At 50.8% G+C, this 21,196-nt stretch overlaps 1 protein-coding gene across 1 annotated transcript; it reads right to left on the bottom strand.

Moving 5' to 3' along the window:
• Window positions 1-1,372: 1,372 nt before the first annotated feature.
• LOC310634697 (DLA class II histocompatibility antigen, DR-1 beta chain-like) lies at window positions 1,373-16,887 on the bottom strand (the record flags this gene model as incomplete). Its single annotated transcript, XM_083353231.1, has 6 exons — window positions 16,793-16,887; window positions 14,387-14,659; window positions 12,130-12,411; window positions 11,850-11,963; window positions 11,588-11,611; window positions 1,373-1,587 (listed from the first exon to the last, which is right to left on the bottom strand). The coding sequence occupies exons 1-6, from the start codon at window positions 16,875-16,877 to the stop codon at window positions 1,373-1,375; spliced, it is 993 nt and encodes a 330-aa protein (XP_083209357.1). The 5' UTR covers window positions 16,878-16,887.
• Between the last annotated feature and the right edge of the window lie 4,309 nt (window positions 16,888-21,196).

Raw genomic sequence — 21,196 nt, 5'->3', positions numbered from 1 at the left:
CTCGGGGTCACCCCCACTGCAAGTGAGCCCCTCCCCTTCCATGCTGGTCCCCCTTTTCCCCCCTCCCCTCTTTCCCGGCCATCAGAGCCCCCCCCCCTTAGAGAGCCGAGTCTCCCCGTAACGTCTGAAGGGGGAGAATCGGAGCCTTTGGGTCCTTTGGGCCTCCGGGGACATTTCTTCAACCCTCCGTCGGTTTCTTCTCTGGGCTGTCCGGGGGTCGGGAGGTGCCCCTCAGCCTCTTCCAGGGGGGGAAAGGCAGGGGACCGAGGGGGCCGCCCCACCCGGAGACTTAGCCATGGGGTGGAGCAGGACAGCTGACCCGGGGAAGAATCCTGGCTTGTTGCCTGCTGGATCAGGGCCGGTTCCTCGGTTCCGCTTCGGGGGAGCCCAGCGCTTCTGTCCGGGGGGGGAAGGGAAGCGAAACTCCAGCCCTTCTCCAGCTGTTGGGGGTTGGGGAAACACACAAAGGTCCTCTCTGTGTTTGTGTGTGTGTGTGTGTTTCTGTGTGTGTGTGTGGGGGGGGGTGTTGAGGGCTGGGGGGGCAGGGAGAACCCAAGAGAAAATCCAAACCTCGCTGGGGAGACACGAAAAGAGGAGAGGAGTTCTGCTCTGATCAGAGGCTGCCTGGATCTGGGACCCCCTTTGTGCGACTGGCTGTGTAGACACAACTGTGGTGCGGTGGGGGGAGCCCCTCCCCTCCCTCCCCCCTCCTGCTCTGGGGACCCCCTCCTGCCCGGAGAGTTTCTCCTCGAGTGATAGACAGACGTCTAGACCGTGCTTGCCATTACACGCGCAGGCGCACACACGGCTCCCTCCTCCTCAGCGGAGACCCCCATTCACAGCAGCCGCTGCAACCATCCAGTCGCTTATCCGGAATAGCGTCGGTTCTGCTTGGGGTGGGGAGGGGGGTGGGGAGGGGCTGGACTAGAAGACCTCCGAGGTCCCTTCCGTCTCTATTCCCTTCTCAAAAAAAATCTGCTTAACTCCAAATCCTCCTCCGCCCTCAGCCAAGGCCACCAGATCCGGGAAGATCCCCAGACGCCCCAGATCTAGCAGCCCCCCCACAACCATATTTGTGTCTTCAGCTGAGGCTCTGCTGAACAGGCATGCAGGTGTACAAACACACACACACACACACACACACACAAAGAGAAACTCTTCTTAAAGGGGCAGCAGCGAAGGAGTCACCTGAGGCCGTTTCCAGGACTGCCTGCTCAGCCCCACAGCCGCCCCACACTCCGAAGCCCCCTCCCTCTGGGACAGCGGAGACCCCAGACTCTTGCAGGGCCCGGGATGCTGCTGAGGACCCCCACTTTGTGTCCAGGGTGGGGGGCCCGGTCCTGGCCCCTCAAAGCGCCATGCGTGGCCCCCCCTATAGAGTTCCCCCCCTGCTCAGAAAAGGGTTCGAGCGATTCTGCGGCCGGTGGCTTTGATCTTTGGGAAGGGGGCGCAGATGTCCGTCTCTCTGGGCCGGGGGCTCCTGGGCGGGGGGCCCGGGGGGGCGTCTTCCTGGGGGCCCCTTGGGCCGGAGCAGGAAGTCCAGGCTGAAACCGTTCCTGGCATAGAAGACGTTGGCTAAGACCAGCTCTGCGGGAGAGAGGGGGGGAATCAATGGGGGGAGCCCCCCCAGGAAGGCCCTGCCCTCCTCCCCCAAACCCCTTTTGTTTTATTCTATTCTTCAATCTATTTATTCTATTCTGTTCTTCAATCTATTATATTCTATCCTATCCTACCCAATCTTATCCTATCCTATATTCTATTCTATTCTATTCTACTTTCTACTCTAGTCTATTCTTCAATCAATTTATTCTATTCTATTCTATCTGTCAATCAATCAATTTGTTCTATTCTATTTTTCAATCAATTTATCCTATCCTATCCTGTCCTATCCTATCCTATCCTATCCTATCCTATCCTATCCTATCCTATCCTATCCTATCCTATCCTATCCTATCCTACCCTATCCTGGATTCTATTCTATTCTATTCTATTCTATTCTATTCTATTCTATTCTATTCTATTCTATTCTATTCTATTCTATTCTACAGTATTCTATTCTATTCTATTCTATTCTATTCTATTCTATTCTATTCTATTCTATTCTATTCTATTCTATTATAATATTATTTAATTCTATTCCATTCTATCTATTCTATTCTTCAATCTATTCTATCCTATCCTATTCTATTCTTCAATCAATTTATCCTATCCTATCCTATCCTATCCTGAAAGGGACGTGGTGGCTCAGTGGGTTAGAACGCTGAGCTTGTCGATCAGAAGATCGGCAGTTTGGCGGGTCGAATCCAGAGTGCCGCGTAGCAGAGTGAGCGCCTGTTAGTCCTCCCAGCTTCTGCCAACCTAGCAGTTCGAAAGCACGTAAAAACGCAAGTAGAAAAATAGGGACCACTCCGGTGGGAAGGTAACAGCGTTCCGTGCGCCTTTGGCGTCTAGTCATGCCGGCCACATGACCACGGAGACGTCCTCGGACAAGCGCTGGCTCTTTGGCTTTTCAGTCAATCAATTTGTTCTATTCTATTCTTCAATCAATTTATCCTATCCTATCCTATCCTAGATTCGATTCTATTATTCTATTCTATTCTATTCTATTCTATTCTATTCTATTCTATTCTATTCTATTCTATTCTATTCTATTCTATTCTATTCTATTCTATTCTATATTCTATTCTATATTCTATTCTATATTCTATTCTATATTCTATTCTATTCTATCCTATCCTATCCTATTCTATCCTATCCTATCCTATCCTATCCTATCCTATCCTATCCTATCCTATCCTATCCTATCCTATCCTATCCTATCCTATCCTATCCTAGTTCATACAAATAGCCCTCAATTTACAACCTCAATGGAACCCAACATTTCGGTCGCTAGTTAAGTGAATTTAAGTCCCATTTTATGATCTTTTCGGCCACAGTCGTTAAGTGAACCTGTGCCATCGTTAAGTGAGTAACATTGTTGTTAAGTGAATCCGGCTTCCCCAGGGAGGTTTGCTTGTCAGAAGGTGGCAAATGGGGGTCAGACGAAGCCCCCGGGACTCTGCCACCGTCATAAATACCAGTCAGTTGCCAGGCGTCTGAATTTTGATCATGCGCTGACCACGGGGAGGCTGCGACGGTCGTTAAGTGTGAAAAACGGTTGTAAGTCACTTCTTTTGTGCCCGAGTTCTTTTTGGCCCCAAATTTCAAAAATCTGTGGTATGCACAGCAAGGAGGTTTTGTTCAGGCACATTTTTTTTTAAAAAAAGGAGCAATTAACGAATATTAAAAGAGACATTTATCACTTGAGGAGAAACTCTCAGGGCAGGAGGGGTCCCCCCACCGCACCACAGTTGTGTACACACAAATCCACACAAAGGGGGTCCCAGATCCAGGCAGCCTCTGATCAGAGCAGAACTCCTCTCCTCTTTTCATGTCTCCCCAGCGAGGTTTGGATTTTCTCTTGAGTTCTTCCTGCCCCCCCAGCCCTCAACAACCCCACACACACACACAAACACAGAGAGGACCTTTGTGTGTTTCCCCAACCCCCAACAGCTGGAGAAGTGCTGGAGTTTCGCTTCCCTTCCCCCCCCGGACAGAAGCGCTGGGCTCCCCCGAAGCAGAACCGAGGAACCGGCCCTGATCCAGCAGACAACAAGCCCGGATTCTTCCCCGGGGCAGCTGTCCTGCTCCACCCCATGGCTGAGTCTCCGGGTGGGGCGGCCCCCTCGGTCCCCTGCCTTTCCCCCCCCGAAAGAGGCTGGGGGGCCCCTCCCGACCCCCGAGGAGACCCCGGACAGCCCAGGGGAGAAACGAGGGAGGGCTGGAGAAACGTCCCCGGAGGCCCAAAGGACCCAAAGGCTCCGATTCTCCCCCTTCAGACGTTACGGGGAGACTCGGCTCTCTAAGGGGGGGGCTCTGATGAGTGGGAAAGAGAGGAAAAGGGGGACCAGCACGGAAGGGGAGGGGCTCACTTGCAGTGGGGGGGGACCCTGAGGGCAGACTTGGAGGATGGGTATGGGGAGGGTCTCCCCCCAGAACAGGAGGGGGAATTATGGCAACTTAAGTCCTCTGGAGTCAGGATTGAGTCTTCTGCCCAGGACATGGGGGTGGGAGTGGGGGGGTCCTCAAACTGTGGAAGAAACCTTGTTCAGGTCTTCCCTGCCCAGAGGGAGGGGGCTTCGGGCCCCAAGGCAGGAAGGGCTGTGGGGGGGGCAGTGGGGCCAGGTGGGCAGTCCTGGAAAAGGCCTCTGGGGTGACTGAAGCCCCCCCACCTCCACCCCGGCCTCCAACCGTCTCCTCTGCTGCTTCTTTGAGGGGGGTTCTGTGTGTTTGTGTGTTGTGGGTGCATGTGTGTCCTGAGACAACAATATTTTGGGAGGACCGAGTTTGCCCCATTTTCCCCTCAATGGCCCCCCTGCCCCCCAGGTGGGAAGCTCTCTGCCCTCCCCATATCTCTCAAATGACCCCTTTTCAGGGTCCTTCCCTAAGAGGGGGAGCCATTTTGGGGGGGAGGCCATTTAAAGGCTGTGATGGAACCTGTTGACCGGGGGGGGTCCCCAACTCCCACCAGAGCTTACAGCCTCCCACAGGGGCCCTCGAGGGGCGGGTGAAGGCGGCTTTCCCCTGGTCTGAATGCAGCTGAGGTCAGAGGTCAGGAGGGCCCTTCCCTGGTCATGCGTGTGGTCTGAATGGGGCCACATCTTGACCCCCCCATGTCCTAGAGATAAGGGGAATTGTAGTCCTCACCCTCCCCAATGGAACTCCCCAAAGTTTACCCCTCACCAACCATGGTAACTTGGAGGAGGCAGCTGGATGGGCTGGAGTTCGTCTGGAGGGGGCTTTTCATAGATAGTTGATAGAATGTGAAAGAAGTTGAAAGGGACCTTGGAGATCATCTAGTCCACCCCTTTACCATTTATACCATCAAGCAGGGGAGTCTACACTTCCGGTGGCAACGCCATATATCAACAACAATCGGCTCAAATTATAATTAATGGGGGATTAACAGATGCATTTAAAATTGAAAAAGGTACAAGACGGGGGTGTCCCCTGTCACCGTTACTGTTTGTCTTAACATTGGAGATTTTATTGATTAAAATTCGGGAATCAACTAAAATAAAGGGAATAAAAATAAAGCAGAATGACTATAGGTTAAGAGCATTTGCGGATGACTTGGTTGTTACAGTATCCCAACCGATTCAATCGGTTATAGATTTGACGGAAATCATAATTCAATATGGGAAAGTTTCGGGTTTTAAGGTAAATAATAAGACTAACATATTATCTAAAAATATGACTATGAATGAAAAGGAAATGTTAGAACTGACAGGTTTTGAAATAGTGAAAAAGTTAAAAAGGTTAAGAGCCTTGGTGGAGCAGTGGGCTAATGCCTCCTTAAGTAACACCAGCTGCCTGCAATTAGTGCAGGTTCGAGTCCCACCAGGCTCAAGGTTGACTCAGCCTTCCATCCTTCCCAGGTAGGTAAAATGAGGACCCAGATTGTTGGGGGCAATTAAGCTGACTTTGTAATAATTCCGCTTGGGGTGTGTGTGTGAAAGCCCTAACAAGCAGGCATATACATAGAATGAAGGCTATTGCTAAGCACATTGATTTGTGCTTTAAATTGTAAGCCGCCCTGAGTCTTCGGAGAAGGGCGGGATATAAATGGGATTAAAATAAATAAATAAAAATAAAAAATAAATATTTGGGAGTATATATTACAGCTTCTAATGTGAAATTATATAAGAATAATTATGAGATGTTATGGTTAAAAGTACAAAAGGATTTAAAAATTGGAAAAAATTACAATTATCTTTGTTGGGAAAAATTGCAGCTGTTAAAATGAATGTTTTACCAAAGTTTCTCTTTTTGTTTCAAATGATACCTATTTTGAAAAAGGATGCTAATTTGGATGATTGGCAGAAGGGTATTAATAAATTTATTTGGGCGGGGGAAAAACCGAGAGTTAAACTTAAGATTTTACAAGACGCTCAGGAAAGAGGGGGACTTAAGGTGCCTAATCTGAAACTATATTATGATGCGGTGGTTTTAACACTGGTTAGTGATTGGCTCAATTTAACAAATAAAAGTATACTTTATCTTGAGGGGTGGGACTTATTATATGGGTGGCATGCATATTTGATTTATGATCAAAAAGTTGACAAGGCTTTTAAATCTCATATTTTAAGAAGTGCTTTATTGCGTGTCTGGAAAAAGTATTATTATAAGTTGAATTATAAAATACCAATTTGGGGGATTCCTGGACACGCAATAGAGGGGGTATCTATGGGTGTGAATTTAGATATGATTTCTTATAAGCAATTACTTAGACTGGTAGGGAATGATTGGCAATTAAGGTCGGTAGCTGAGTTAAAACAAGAAAATATCGTACAGTCTTGGTTTCAGTATACCCAATTGCAAGCTAGGTGGAAGTTAGATCAGAAGGTTGGTTTGACACTGATGGATGAAAATTTGGTAAAACAGATTAAAGATCAAACTCGAGCACATATAAAGAGTATTTATAATGCTTTAATTGAATTAGATTCGGAAACGGAATTGGTGAAAGATTGCATGGTAAAGTGGGCTCAAAATATTCAAGAATTGATCCCATTGGATGTTTGGGAGGTAATTTGGGTTAGAAATGTAAGATTTACTCAGGCCCGAAACTTAAGAGAAAATTTTTATAAAATGTTTTATAGATGGCATTTGGATCCTAAAAAGTTGTCTTGTATGTATTCCAACTTACAGTCCAAATGTTGGAGATGTGGTAGTTTGGATGCTACTTACTTTCATATTTGGTGGACTTGTAGAAATATAAAAGCTTTTTGGATTAAAATTTGGTGGAACATCCAAAAGATTTTCAAGAGAAAGATAAAGTTTACTCCACAATTATTTTTATTGGGTGTTATTACAGATGGTGATACTAAAGAAATTAATTTGATGTTGAATTTTATAACAGCTGCGAGGTTATTGGTAGGGCAATATTGGAAGAAGGACTGCCTGCCTACTATAGAGGAGTGGACGCTTAAAGTGTCAAATCTAGTAGAAATGGCTAAGATTTCTGCTTACTTGAAGCATCATTCACAAGAAAGATACATTTCGGTTTGGAGAAGATGGATAGATTATATTCAGAAAAAATATGGGACTAAAAAGTTCCATTTAGCTTATGAGTAAACTTTAGATTGTTATAATTTTTTTTAAGTTCGATATTTTTAGAGTGTTTGTAATCATGTTATAGGCGGGTTAAAGTGTATTATGTATTTGGATACGTAGATAGTTGATCAATGTTAGTTAGTTTATGATTATTATATATTTGTAACCCTGTAATCGGCTTTGGGAAGTGGGGGAGGGGAGGGGGGTTTAGGGGTGGGTTGGGGATGGGATAATATTGTTACTTTTATAAAACTCTTTAATAAAAAAAGCAGGGGAGTCTATACGATGAGAATCTCAGCCCCAAAGAGGGAGGGGGGAGGGAGGGAGGCATTGGAGGGCAAAATGGTGCAGGACCCTCCAGTTGTGAAGGAGAGAAATGGTACAAAGGGCTGGGGGAGTGTAGGAAGAGTCCCCCAATGGCTCCCCACAAGTTTTTAGGGAGGACCGTGGCCAATGGCATCCTGGTCCTCAAAAGGGGGCTTGAGGGGAAGCAGAGGAAAGGGGGCTCTGAGTAGGAGGGGGGTCCTGCCTCAGAGATCAGCTGCTTTAAGTCTTCTTTAGGATTCTCTTTTAAGCCCCTGATTCTAATAGCATACTGCATCTGATGGTACTGGACAAGGCTCAATTCTCCGTCCATTTTATCCCTTATATTTTCATTCTTTAGTACCTTTACTTCTAATATAGAGTTCTTTTGACTAAGATCCTCCACTTTTTCATCCAAACGTTGCACACATTCAGCCACACTTTCGATTGTAGACAAAATGTCTACCCTCATTGCACTAAACATCTCTTCCATCTTCTCCTCCAATTTCTCCAATTTCTCCTCCAGCTTTGCCATCTTATCATCCATCATATCTGACATTACTTGCGATTGCTTTGCAAAGGCATCTTGTAAGTCCTTAAGCATCAATGCCAGAGGAGGTGCAGGAGGAAGCAAAGCTTGCAACGAAGTCTGTTGCACCGGGGAAGTTCCTGCACTCTGAAGAGCTTTAGAAGATTTAGCCGCCATCTTTCCCCACTTTCACTTGTTGCGTACTTTCACTTTAAAGCTATAAAGTCTTGGAGCTGGCTGTGACTGTCTTTGAGCTGCTATTCCACCCTGGCCAGCAGGAGGCGCTGGTGCTGGTGCATTAGCATAACCTGCAGATGACACTGGCCTCCGCATATAAGAACCCGGTGGCAATTGCATGTGGGTTAAATATGGCTGTGTTCTGCCAGGTAGAGGGACTTGCATAGAAGCAATATTAACAGGAGAAGCAATAGTAACAGGAATCCTGGCACCATCAGGGGCTGGAACCTCAGATAATGGCAGAAATCTTGTATCTCTGAGCAAAGACTCCTCCATGGACAGTTGCGAGAGTTCATGTCTTAATGCAGCTTCACCAGTAGATGGTGCTATAACATTTGCTTCAGGCATCACTGTGGCTCTGTATGGCTTTTGGGACAGCCCATAATCATGTGACATAGGAGCCTCCGGTTCCCATTCGTCTTGCATGACACTCAATGATGGGCGTGACTTTGGCTCTGGGGAAGAAGGAGGCAATATGGCTTCTCCTTGTGGGTGTGGCAATATGGCCGGTTCATGCTCATAATTCCTCTCATATTGCTGAACCATTGACACATATTCCTTTGCCTGCTGCAAATGCTTTTCAAAAACCCCAATTTGTTCACAGTAGCCTTGCATAGCCCTATCTCGCATAGTTTGCTTGGGGCTTGAAGGAGCAGAAGGAATTTTCTTCGGCTGAACTTTAGGTTTCGCTCCAAGCCTTTGAAATTCATCTTGAGCCCCTGGAGTGTGAACATTTTCAAAAGCAGCTGCCAGGGAGCTTGGAAAAGTAGAAAAAAGGAGTGACTGACCTTCCATCCTCGACAGGAGCAGGTGCGTCTTCTCCAAGGCATGTGGCTGAAGCTATCGGAGTTCTTAAAGTTGAAGGGAGCTGCCCCACAGAAAGACTCCTTTTCAGCCGTGGCTTCCTTCCTGACATGTTTCAGCAGTTAATCACCGCTGCCTCGCTAGCACTAACTAACTGATAACAGCCGCAGAAACATGCATCTCTAAAAACATAAATCAAACCATCCTCTGCTACCAAAATGTCAAGGTATAAATCACCTTTGTAGAGGGCGAAGGACCGTGCTTCAGAGAATGCATGATATGCATGCAGGAAGGTAATAAAAACACGACGCATAATCTTACTAAATACCTTTTACTTACAAAAATATAAAAACTAAATATATATTATAAAGAGAGCTAGCTGACTACATCCTAACGTAATGGACAGTAACAGCAAAGTGAATAAAACAATAAAGATAAACATTGTGAGAACCTCTTCTACACATGCGCACTAAACAGACTGAAACCATAACATAACTAGTCATATGGGATTCACTATGGTTACCAGATAAATTATCACAACAGGTGCAGAGAGCAGGGGAAATGTACAGTTAGAAATGAACTTTCTGATGAACAAAAAAAAGTGCAGTGACACACACAAAGGAACCTTGTTTGTTTCTGCAACCCCAACAGCTGGAGAAGTGCTGGAGTTTCACTTCCTTCCCCTCCCCATCCCCAGCCTGAAGCGTTGAGCTCCCACGAAGCGAAACCGAGAAACTGGCCCTGATCCAGCAGGCAACAAGCCCAGATTCTTCCCCAGGGCAGCTCAGGGACTATCTGGCTCCGCCCCGTTGCTGAGTCTCTGAGTGGGGCGATGCCTCGGTCCTCTGCCACCCTGAGGGGCTGAGGGGCCCTTCCCGACCCCCGAGGAGACCCCGGACAGCCCAGGGAAGAAACGACGGAGGTCTGGAGAAACATCCCTGGAGGCCCAAAGAATGCAAAGGCTCTGATGCTCCTCCTTCACACGTTACGGGGAGACTCAGCTCTCTAAGGGGTGGGCTCTGATGGGTGGAAAAGAGGGAAGGGAAGAGAGGAAAAGGGGGACCAGCATGGAAGGGGAGGGGCTCAGTTGCATTGGGAGAAAGACCCTGATGGGAGACTTGGAGGAGGGGGATGGGGAGAGTCTTCCCCTCAGAACAGGAGGGGGGAATTATGGACTCAGGATCGAGTCTTCCACCCAGGACATGAAGCGGTGGGGGCCCCTCAAACTGTGGAAGAAACCTTGTTCTCCGGGTCTCTCCTGCCCAGAGGGAGGGGACTTTGGGCCCAAACGCACGAAGGGCTGTGGGGGCAGCAGTGGGGCCAGGTGGGCAGTCCTGGAAAAGGCCTCTGGGGTGATTGAAGCCCCCCACCTCCTCCCCAGCCCCCCACCACCTCCTCTGCTGCTTCTTGGGGAGGGTTCTCTGTGTGTGTCTGTGTGATGTGGGTGCAGGTGTGTCCTGAGACACCAATATTTTGGGAGAGTTGAGTTTGCCCCATTTTCCCCTTAATGCCCCCCCTGCCCCGAAGCTCCCTGGATCTCCCCATCCTCCTCCCAAGCCCGTTCTGGCTTGGGACCCAAAGCTGTTGGGCTGGCCAATGCAGAGGCAGTGGAGGCCTCAATCTGGGGAGGGGGAGGGGAGAATGGTGGACCCCCTTAAGAGGGGCAGGAAAGAGAAGGAGGAAGAGGAAGGAAGGAGGAATTCCAGGGTTTTCCTACAATGTTTATTCGTTTACAGCAAAGGGAAGGGATTCGGAGAAAGAGTGATGCAGATGAAGCTGCTCTGGATTCAAAGCAGGGAGAGATTTGGGTGTCTGGAATGACAGGCAGGCCCAGAGTCCCCGGGGTCAGTCTAGATTGTCTCCACCCCTCCCTCCCAAGAAAGGGAGGCCCTGAAAGAAAGATGGGGGGCCTCTCAGCAGGAGAAACTCCAGGCTGCCATTGTCCTCCTCTCCCTAATCTAAAATCTTGAGACTCCATTTTTCAGAGGTTGCAAAAAAGCCAGAAATTCATCAGCTACTGAAAAAAAAATTCCTTTTCCATCAAGAAGCAGGAAAGATGGCAGGATTAATTCATGAGGGCTGTAGAGAAAAAGAGAAAAGGAGAAAATGAGAATATAAAGTGAAAATAACTTATTATTCCTCTCTTTTACCAACCCCCCCCGACAGACCCACACTGAGGGGGGTGGTTGATAGGCAGGGGCAGAATGAGGGAAAATCTCCCACCCCCACTTCAGGGAGGAAAAGGATGCAAAGGACCAGCAATTCATTTCCCGGGACTTATGGAATTTTCCCCAAATGACTTAATTGCGGCACTTAATCAAAAGAGGAGTCCTCCCCGCCCACCACGTTGGAAAAAACCTGGTCAATATTTTACTATTTGTGGTGTGTTTGTATTTGTTTTTGATTCCAATGCATTTTCAGGTCTCTGTAAGGAAAAGCTGCCCAAAATTTCAACAATTTCTGTTATCCATAGCAAGGAGGTTTTGTTCAGGCACATTTTTTTTAAAAAAGGAACAATTAATGAATGTTAAAGAAACATCTGTAACTTGAGGAGAAACTCACCTGCAGGAGGCTGGATGGGAATTGCTGGAAGGAGAAAAAGAGCCAATCAGAACTCTTCATGGGCTGGAGGACTCAGGGGCTCCCCCTCCCCATCAATAGCCCATAATAGGTTGCAGCATGCTCGCTTATACAGCAGACCCTCAAAGAACAGAATTTCCCAAGCAAATGTCCAAGGGGGGCTCCTTGATTTCTGCTAAGCTTGCTGAGAGCCCCCCCTGGATGGTCCCCTCCCCACAACCTCTCATCCAGCCCCCAGACTCACCTTTCTTGCTCTTCAGGTAGAGGGAGAGCCCCGTGGCAAAGAAGATCACCCCGATCAGGGCCCCCATAATCCCCGTCCAGAGTTTGCTCCTGGCCGAGTTGGAGGATCGGGGCTCTGGGGAAGGAGAAGGAGCCTCCCCTGAGCAGGAGGATCAGGGCCAGCTTCCCACCCCCAGGAAGGTCCAACCTGGCTTCCCCCACAGGGAGGGCCTCTCTCCCCCTCTCAGGGAAGGAGGGGGTCCCCAGAGCAGGAGGGGAGGGAGGGGAGGGGAGGGGCTCACCCCACTGGACGGTGATGGGGGCCTCCAGGCTGGCGTGCCCCACCTGGCAGGTGTAGACGTCCCCCCACTGGGGCTGGGTCTCCAGCATCACCTGGAGCTGGTAGGTCCAGTCTCCGTTCTGGAGCTCCTCCCCGAAGGCCACGCCCTCCTCCTCCGGCCGCCCGTTCTTCAGCCATTGGACCTCGATCTCCATGGGGTAGAAGCCCCTCGCGGTGCAGAGGAGGATGGTGTGGGGGGAAGCCGTGTCCAGCTTGGTGGAGGAGATGGAGACTGTGGGCTTGGCTGGAGGGGAGGAGGGGGAGGAGGGAGGGGGGGGAGACACAGGAGGGAACAGAACAAAGCAAATTGCAGCAAGAAATTAATTAAATTATCACTTGATTTTACTGATTCCTGCCTTTTAAATATTAAATTATATATACTCTTTTGGTGGTTTTATATTTTATGTGTGTGCCATGCAAAGTCCCTCTGTGTGTGAGAGAGATGGTTTTAAAACTTGATACGGGAGGAATAAAACACTCAGATATTTTCAAAGCCACCTTACAAGGAATCTACTTCTTTCAGATGGGAAAGAATAAAGAAGAAAATCTATAGGAAGCTACCTGAATGGCTTTCAACAATGGAAGCTTTTGCTTACCCAAATTTAATTCATTATGACAAAGCCGTTGACTTAGAAAGATATCTTGGATAACGGAGGGAAATTGAAAGATAGAGAAGATTTACAACGAGAAGGTATTGATTTAGCATGGGGGCCATATTTGCACATTCAAAAGAGATAAAGAGAACAGGATTCCATAAAGAACAGACAGAATTCAATCAAACATTGTTAAAAAGAAATGAAAACTTGATTAGGAAACTCTATAGATTTCTGCTCAATTTAAAGATGGAAGAAGAACAAGTAAAAGAAACAATGATAACATGGACAAAAAACTTTGGATATTCTACAGACTTGGAAGACTGGCAGAAACTATGGGATAGAAATATCAGATCGACTAAAGCAATCTCAGATAAAGAAAACTTGCATAAAATGTTTTACAGATGGCATATGACACCAGTAAGATTACCGAAAATGTTTAAAAACACAGTTTGGGGTTAAAACACAGACATGGTTGGAAAAGATGACTAAAGACAGAATTTAAGCCAGAATTGGTTTTGTTAGGAATATTAGGACCTAATTATGAGAAGGAGAATGAATATTTAATATTGCATGTTCTGACAGCAGTGAGAATAGCATTTGCCCAATGCTGGAAAAATGAAAACTTATCAACTGAAGAGGTTTTAACTAAGAAAATCTTAGAATGTGGAGAAATGGATAGATTGACGTTAGACATTAAAGAGAAAGAAGATTCAGTTTATTATAGAACATGGGATCATTTTTACCAACGGTTAGGAAAATGAACTAGCGAGAAATGAATGTGATATGTTATTTTGAATATATATTAGTAGGAAGAATGAAATGTATTGGGTAACTGATACTGTTTTTGATTTATTATTTATTACATTCTCTACAGATATCTATTACTGTATTAACTATTTTTAATTGAACGTATGTACCAGGACAACAGCCTGTTTGCTAAAGATAGAAAATGTTATTGGGGGATAATCCCAATGTTGATTGCAACCCCTCCCTAAACCCTAATCCCTAACCCCATCCTATTTTATCCCTAACCCTATAAAATTCAATAAAATCCTTTATAAAAAATGTTATTAAGTCAATCAATAAATATTATGGATTTATTCATATAAAATATATTGAAATATTATATAGCATACAGATTATATTGAAATCTATCTACCTACTGGGCAAGAGAGAGACCTTGCTGGATTACTCCCCCCCCCAGAAAAATATAATATTTGGTATAATATTCCGGAAAGAAGTTTTTTGGACCTGGGGAAGAGAAGGAAGATTGTGGGACGATAGGGAAGGAGAGGAATATATTTCTTCCCTCCTTTTGCATGTTTCATTGTCATCCTTGTAGAATTTCTAACATTTAAAGGGTAATTTATTTTTTACACATTTTTATTTAGGGGTGATGTTATAATCCTACCCCCTCCAGACCCCCGCTTTGAGGGAGGGAGGGGGTTAAATTAGGAGGATCAACAAACAGCGATAAATACCAAAGAATAAATTTCCTAGATCGGAGAGCAGAGAATAAATAATGGGCAAATCTTTATCTGGGAGATCCCTAATCAATGAAATGAAACGGGGGGGGGGGAGTCCCTGCATTCCCCCCCATGGAACCCCCCCTCCCCCCCTCACCTCTCCGGCCAATCGCGTGGCCTCTCTGGAGAACCCCGTAGTTGTTTCGGCAGAAGCGATTCACGTGGGCCTTCGCTAATTGCAGGAGATGCTTATCCCTGTTCGCAGCCTCCGCAACCCCCTTCCCGAACTCCGTGACGGCCTCGAACTCCCCGCGGACGCTGTCGAAACGGACGATCTCCTCCCGGTCGTAGATGTACCTGTAGAGGAGCCTCACCTGCTGCGTCCCGTTGAGGAAGCGGCACTCGTACTTGTCCTGCAACAGGAAATGGGCTGCGGGGAGGAGGAGGAGGGGGGTCAGGAGGGACTCCGGCGCCCATGGTCCCCAGCGGCTACTGGAGGAGGGGCCCACGTGGGGAGGGGGAGGGACTGCCGGAAGGCGCCCCCTGGAGGAGGGAGGGGGAACCGTCGGTCCCAGCGAAATTCCCCCTTGGTGGGGGGTCTGGAGGGGGGGGAAATGAGGGAGGGGAGGGAAGAGCTTCCATCTCCCCAGGGTGGGAAAAGGCAGGCAGAAGTTCAGCCGGTCCAGCCCTCCCTCTGTCTGCAGGGAACGCTGGATCCCGGGGGGGGGGCTCTTTCCCCCCCCAACCGGCAGGAAGTATAGAGGGAGGGAAGAGACACCCCCCCCCGCTGAGGGAAAATAATATCCAAACTTCTCTCTCCCTCTTCCTTTTGGGAGCACAGTAAGGATACCCACACCCATGCTCCTGGGCTCTCCCCTCCCTTCCAGCCCCACTTTCTCTCCCCCTCCCATCTTAAGCCCCACAAGCTGCCTTTGGATGCTTTTCTAGGCCTCCTTTCTGTCCCCCTCACAAATAGACCCCCCCTGCAGCCCCCCAAGGCCACCTGAAAGGGAGGGGCTCCAGCCCCCTTCACTTAAGGGGGGGTTGGAGGAGCAACTCAGACCCCCCCAATATCCCTCCCAAGAGAAGCGGAGAAGGGGAGGGAGGGGAAGATTTTCAGTCTTGGGGGCTGCAACTTCAGGGGGGTCTTCAGGATGTGTGTGGACTTCATTTTGTGCCCCCCCCATGACTCTCCACCGCAGTCTCCCTTTCTCTTTCTGCCTGCAGGGGTGGACTAGATGCCCCTTTAAGCTCCCTTAAGACCCCCATCAGGAGTCCAGGCTGGGTCTGGGGAGACTTCGGAAGGGCCGAGGGGAGCCGGGGGTCTCTCCGGAGAGTCTCCCCCTCCGGGTCTCGCTTGGCCCAAAGGGGCTTTTCCCAAAGGGAGCAGGAATTTCCTGGTTTTTCCCTTGAAGACGTTTCGCTTCTCATCCCAGAAGCTTCTTCAGTTCTGACTGAATGTTGGAGGATGGGAAGACTGATATTCTTTGGGGTCCTTTTGAAAGTCGGTCCCTGGTTCTCTGAGGGGCCTCGAGGAGCCCCAGGGATTTATCTGGGCCCTCTGGGTCCCCTGAATTGGGGGGACAAAGGGGTGGGGAGCCTTCCTGGGGCTGCTGAAAGGACCCTGTTGGAGGCAGGAGATGGGGGGTCCTTTCCCTCCCCCCTGTTGAAGGGAGGGCTGCTCAGGTGTGACCTAGATGGCCTGGGGGGGCTGGGGATCCTGGGGAGAAGGGAACCCCCAAATTCCCTAGATATCCCCCAAATTTTCTCCCCCCTCGCAACTTCCCTCCTACTGGCTGCCTTTGCCTGATTTGGGGGTTCAGCCCTCTTTCCTGTCCCCCTGCAGTCCCCCCAAAACTATCTGAAAGGGAGGGGCTCCAGCCCCCTTCCCTAAAGGGATAGTTTTGGGGAGCCAATTTAGGGGAGCTATTCAGACGCCCCCCCGAATATCCTCCCTCAGTTCCCCCCTCCCCTCCAGGTCCCGATTCAGCAATGGGGGATTATGGGGTGGGGGGTTCTGGGTCTCCTCCCCAAATTCAGAGTCTCCCCCCAGAAGGAATCCAAGCTCAACTCTTCCTCCGCCTTAAAAAAATGGAGATTCAGAAGAAAAACTGAGGTTGCCAAAAAGCGTCTTTTTGTTATACATTTGCTGATCTTTGTGGATTCGGCTCTGAAAATGCCTCAGTTTCCCCCTTTCGCTTTCGCTTTCCGTCTCCTTCCTCTTTCGGTGCCAGAAACTTCGGGGCTCAGGCGCTAATTAGGGATCCGCAAGGTCCCCCTCCAACCCAGCCACGGGGGGGGGCGAGAGAGGGGCCCCGGCTGCCTCTTATCCCACCTCGGCTGCCTTCCCGCGACCCCCACCCACCTCGCCCGCAAGCAGGGAAGGGGGGCCTCCGTCTCCGTCCTACGGGGGAAAATGCTGAGAGGGAGGGGTGGAGACCACGCGGAGATCCCGCCTCTCTTGCCCTAGACCCCTTTCCCCACTTCTGGGGTCCCAGCCCCATTCATCGCCCCCAGAAACACTGAGGGCCCCTCCCCTCCCCCCGCCGAGCCCCCTCCTTACCGGGGGTCTCCTTCCCCGCTTCGCCTCCGGGGATCCGGGCCAGCGCCCCCACCAGCAACAAAAGGGGGACCCCAACGGAGCCCATGGATGCTCCCCACAAGCGCCCCCAAAGGGAGGGGAGAGAGACGCGGAGGCTCCCAGCCCAGAGGCGGAATCGGGGGGGTCTGGCTTGGGGGGAGGGGCGGTTTCCTCGGACTTCGGGATTGGGAGGGGCCAGGAAAGCGGAGGGACCAATGGGAATTCTCCCTTCTGCAGCGTCATCGGTCTCCGGGCAGAGTCTGCCTGAGTTCATCCACAAGAGGAGATAGTGCGAAGCCGAGAGAGAAGCGGAGAAAGTTGGGGGAGGGGAATCCCTTCAGTCTGGGGGGGCTGCATTTTAGGGGGGCGTTTCCTGCCAGCTCCGGAGGGACCCCCCCTCTGGGATGGAAGGAAAGTAATATCCATGCTTCTCTCTCCCTTTTGGGAGCACAATAAGGATACCCACACCCATGCTCCTGGGCTCTCCCCCCCTTCCAGCCCGTCCTTCCCTTTTCCTCCCCTCGCTCCCATCTTCAGCCCCACAAGCTGCCTCTGGATGCTTTTCGAGGCCTCTTTCCTGTTTCCCCCCCCCCCGCCCAAATAGAGCCCCCTGCAGCCCCCCAAGACCGTCTGAAAGGGAGGGGCTCCAGACCCCCTCGCTAAAGGGAGGGTTTTGGGGAGCCAATTTAGGGGAGCTATTCAGACCGCCCCAATATCCTTCCACAACCTTCTTTTTGAAGAGCTCCAGGGATGGAGAACCCCCCCCCCAAATTCCAGGTTCCATTGGTTCTCACGGCTAGGAGATCCCTCCCGATCCCTTCCAGGTCGGATCCCCTTCGGAGGCTCCGGACGGTCCCAACTTCCCTCCCAGGCTGACCGTCACCGACCTTCTCCGGGCTTCGCCTTCGGTCAGCTGCCAGATGATCCCTAGCGAGGCTGCCTCCCCTCCGGGATCTGCCTGTGAGATCCTAAAGGCAGCGAGGAAGATCCCAAGAGCGGGAGTGGGTCTCCACTCGGTCTCCTCCTCCAGGAAGGGCCGCGACTGGATCTGCTTTCCCCCCAAGAAAGCCAGCCGGGACCCCCCTTCCCCCCCCCCCGCTCCTTTCCCAGCAGAAGCCCGGAATCCGGGAATCTCCCCCGATGGATCCGCGGCTCTTCCTGGCTCAGCCCGGCCCGATCCTCCGCTTCAGGCGCAGCTTTTCCTCCCGAGGGGAAGTTCTGAGTGGGTTTTCCTCCTCAACCCTCTCCGGCTTCCGTGTGTGTGTTCGTGCAAAGCTTCTTTTGAACAGAAATATCTCAGCTTTTCCCGCCTTCCCAGATTTCTCCTCTTAATTCGGAATAAACATTAACGAACTCCCTGACACGAAGACTTTGAGGAAAGAGAAGGTGGATTATTCAAGGCCGGTGAAAGGATTTCAGCTCAATCAATTTTGCCAATAATTTACATTGTGAGCAGGATAGAGGCTCAGTTCCTGCCCTTGGCTGCGTGCCAATGAATTCAACCTTTTGACTGGCAGGAAGGGAATTTTAGGGGAAAAGGAATCAGCCCCGGGACTCGGTCCTCAGGATCAAGAGACTCGGAAGTTAACTCCGTTCTTCCGGATGGGAGTGGAAGGAAACGTTTTGCCCAAAGAGGAGAAGAAAAAAATCCACCCCCGTGGACGTGGACAGGATGGATGAGAGGATCTGATCGGAGTTTCTTCCTTGGAAAAGTTCTCAGCGTTGAAGGAGGAGGGATGGACGGGGAGTTTATTGCAGGAAACGATGAATTTGGAATTTATAACGTCCTGCAATTTGAATAGAAATTCTGTGGACTTCGGGAATCCCTCGCCTTCAAGTATTGGATTACAGGCTTCACCATTAATGTCTGAAAACCTTTCTCTGCCCCCCCACAACTATCCCCCCCCAAATAAAAGACTTCCTGTTTCTTCTCTTTCCTTACATCAATAGAAAACATTTTTTTTCTAGTCTTCTGCGGAGATTCGGGTTGTGGCGAGTTACGCAAAGGCGGGTCAGGCAGATCCTCAATTCCCGACTCTCTTCAAAAGAGCTTTGGGGGGGGGGGGGTCCAGAGGGGCCCTGAATCCTTTCCTGGAATGGGGGGAGGGGGCTGGAGGGGGTCAAACTCTCCCCCCCCCGGCCCAGCACCAGCCCCGGCAGGCCAGAGCCGGGTTCCTCCCCCCCCCCCCGCAGCCGAAGGAGGCGGCAGAGTCCGAATCTGCCCCCCCCCAGTTGTGTATCTGGACACAGCCAGTCGCACAAAGTCTGTCCCGGATCCAGGCAGCCTCTGGGGGGGGCATCGCTCATCTGACCCAGGCAGAACCTCTGGGCTCCTTTCATGCTTCCCCCCCCCCCAGCAAATATTGTGAATTTCCCAGAGTTCTCCCTGCCACTCCCAGCCCCCCACAAACACGCACACACAAACACAGCAACTCCTTTCCACAAACTCCGAAGAGGCGCTTGAGTGCCGCTTCCTCCCCCCCCCCGCCCCCGGCCTGAAGCGCTGGGCTCCCCCGAAACGGACCCGAGAAAGCGACCCTGATCCAGCAGGCAACAAGCCCGGGGCAGCTGTCCTGCTCCACCCCATGGCTGAGTCTCCGGGTGGGGCGGCCCCCTCGGTCCCCTGCCTTTCCCCCCCAGGAAGAGGCTGGGGGGACCCTCCCGACCCCCAAGGAGACCCCGGACAGCCCAGGGAAGAAACGATGGAGGGCTGGAGAAACGTCCCCGGAGGCCCAAAGGACCCAAAGGCTCCGATTCTCCCCTTCAGACGTTACAGGGAGACTCAGCTCTGGGGGGGGGGCACTGATGGGTGGGAGAGGAAAAGGAGGACCAGGATGGAAGGGGAGGGGCTCAGTTGCAGTGGGGGGGATCCTGAGGGCAGACTTGGAGGAGGGGGATGGGGAGGGTCCCCCCCTCAGAGCAGGAGGGGGAACTATGGCAACTTTACCTCCTCTGGAGTCAGGATTGAGTCTTCCGCCCTGGACATGAAGGGGGCCTGGGGGGCCCTCAAACTGTGGAAGAAACCTTGTTCTCTGGGTCTCCCCTGCCCAGAGGGAGGGGGCTTCAGGCCCAAAGGCAGGAAGGGCTGTGGGGCAGCAGTGGGGCCAGGTGGGCAGTCCTCGAAAAGTCCTATGGGGTGACTGAAGCCCCCCCACACCTACTTCCACCTCCTCTGCTGCTTCTTTGAGGGGGGTCTGTGTGTGTGTGTGTGTGTGTTGTGGGTGCAGGTGTGTGCTGAGACACCAATATTTTGGGAGAGTTGAGTTTGCCCCATTTTCCCCTCGCCCCCCCCCCCCGCCCACCAGACGGGAAGCTCTCTGCCCTCCCCACATCTGTGAAATCACCCCTTTTCACCGTCCTTCCCTAAGAGGAGGAGCCATTTATTTGGGGGGAAAGAGGCTATTGAAAGGCTGTGACAGAAGCTGCTGACTGGGGGGGTTCCCCACAACTCCCAAAGCCCCCCAGAGCCAACAGCCTCCCACAGGGGAGTTCTAGTCCTCGCCCTGCCCAGCAGCTGGATGGGTTGGACTTCATCTGGAGGCGGCTGTTCATACAGAGTTGATAGAATGTGAAAGAAGTTGGAAGGGACCTTGGAGGTCATGTAGTCCAACCCCCTGCTTGAGCAGGTGAAACCCTTTACCATTTATACCATCATGCAGGAGAGTCTGTACCATGAGAGCCCCAAAAAGGGAGGGGGGAAGGGAGGGAGGCGTTGGGAGGCAAAATGGGGCAGGACCCTCCAGTGCTGAAGAAATGGCTGAAATGGCTTGGGGAGTGTAGGGGGAGTCTCAGATGCCCCCCGAATGGCTCCCCACAAGAGCTTGGGGAGGACCGTGGCTGATGGCATCCTAGTCCTCAAAATTGGGCTTGAGGGGAAGCAGAGCAAGGGGGGGTCCGAGTAGGAGGGGGGTCCTGCCCCTTCCCCTCCCTGAATCTGGCCACCCTCCTCCCAAACCAGTTCTGGCTTCAGACCCAAAGCTGCTGGGGTGGTCCATGCAGAGGCAGTGGAGACCTCAATCTGGAGAGAGGGAGGGGAGAAGGGAGGACCCACCTGGAGGGGGAGGAAATAGGAGGAGGAAGAGGAAGAAAGGAGGAATTCCAGAGTTTTCCTACAATGTTTATTCTTTTACATCAAAGCAAAGGGAAGGGAAGGGATTCGGAGGAAGAGTGATGCAGATGAAGCTGCTGTGGATTCAAAGCAGGGAGAGATTTGGGTGTCTGGAATGACAGGCAGGCCCAGAGTCCCCAGAGTCAGTCTACATGGTCTGCACCCCTACCTCCCAAGAAAGGGAGGCCCTGAATGAAAGATGGGGGGGGGCTCTCAGCAGGAAAAGCTCCAGGCTGCCCTTCTCCTCTTCTCCCTAATCTAAAATCTTGAGACTCCAT

This window comes from Vipera ursinii, assembly GCF_947247035.1.
Source record: "Vipera ursinii genome assembly, chromosome: 2".
NCBI lineage: Eukaryota > Metazoa > Chordata > Lepidosauria > Squamata > Viperidae > Vipera > Vipera ursinii.
The sequence above is the reverse complement of the archived record's forward strand: the minus strand, read 5'-3'. Positions and strand labels throughout refer to the sequence as shown.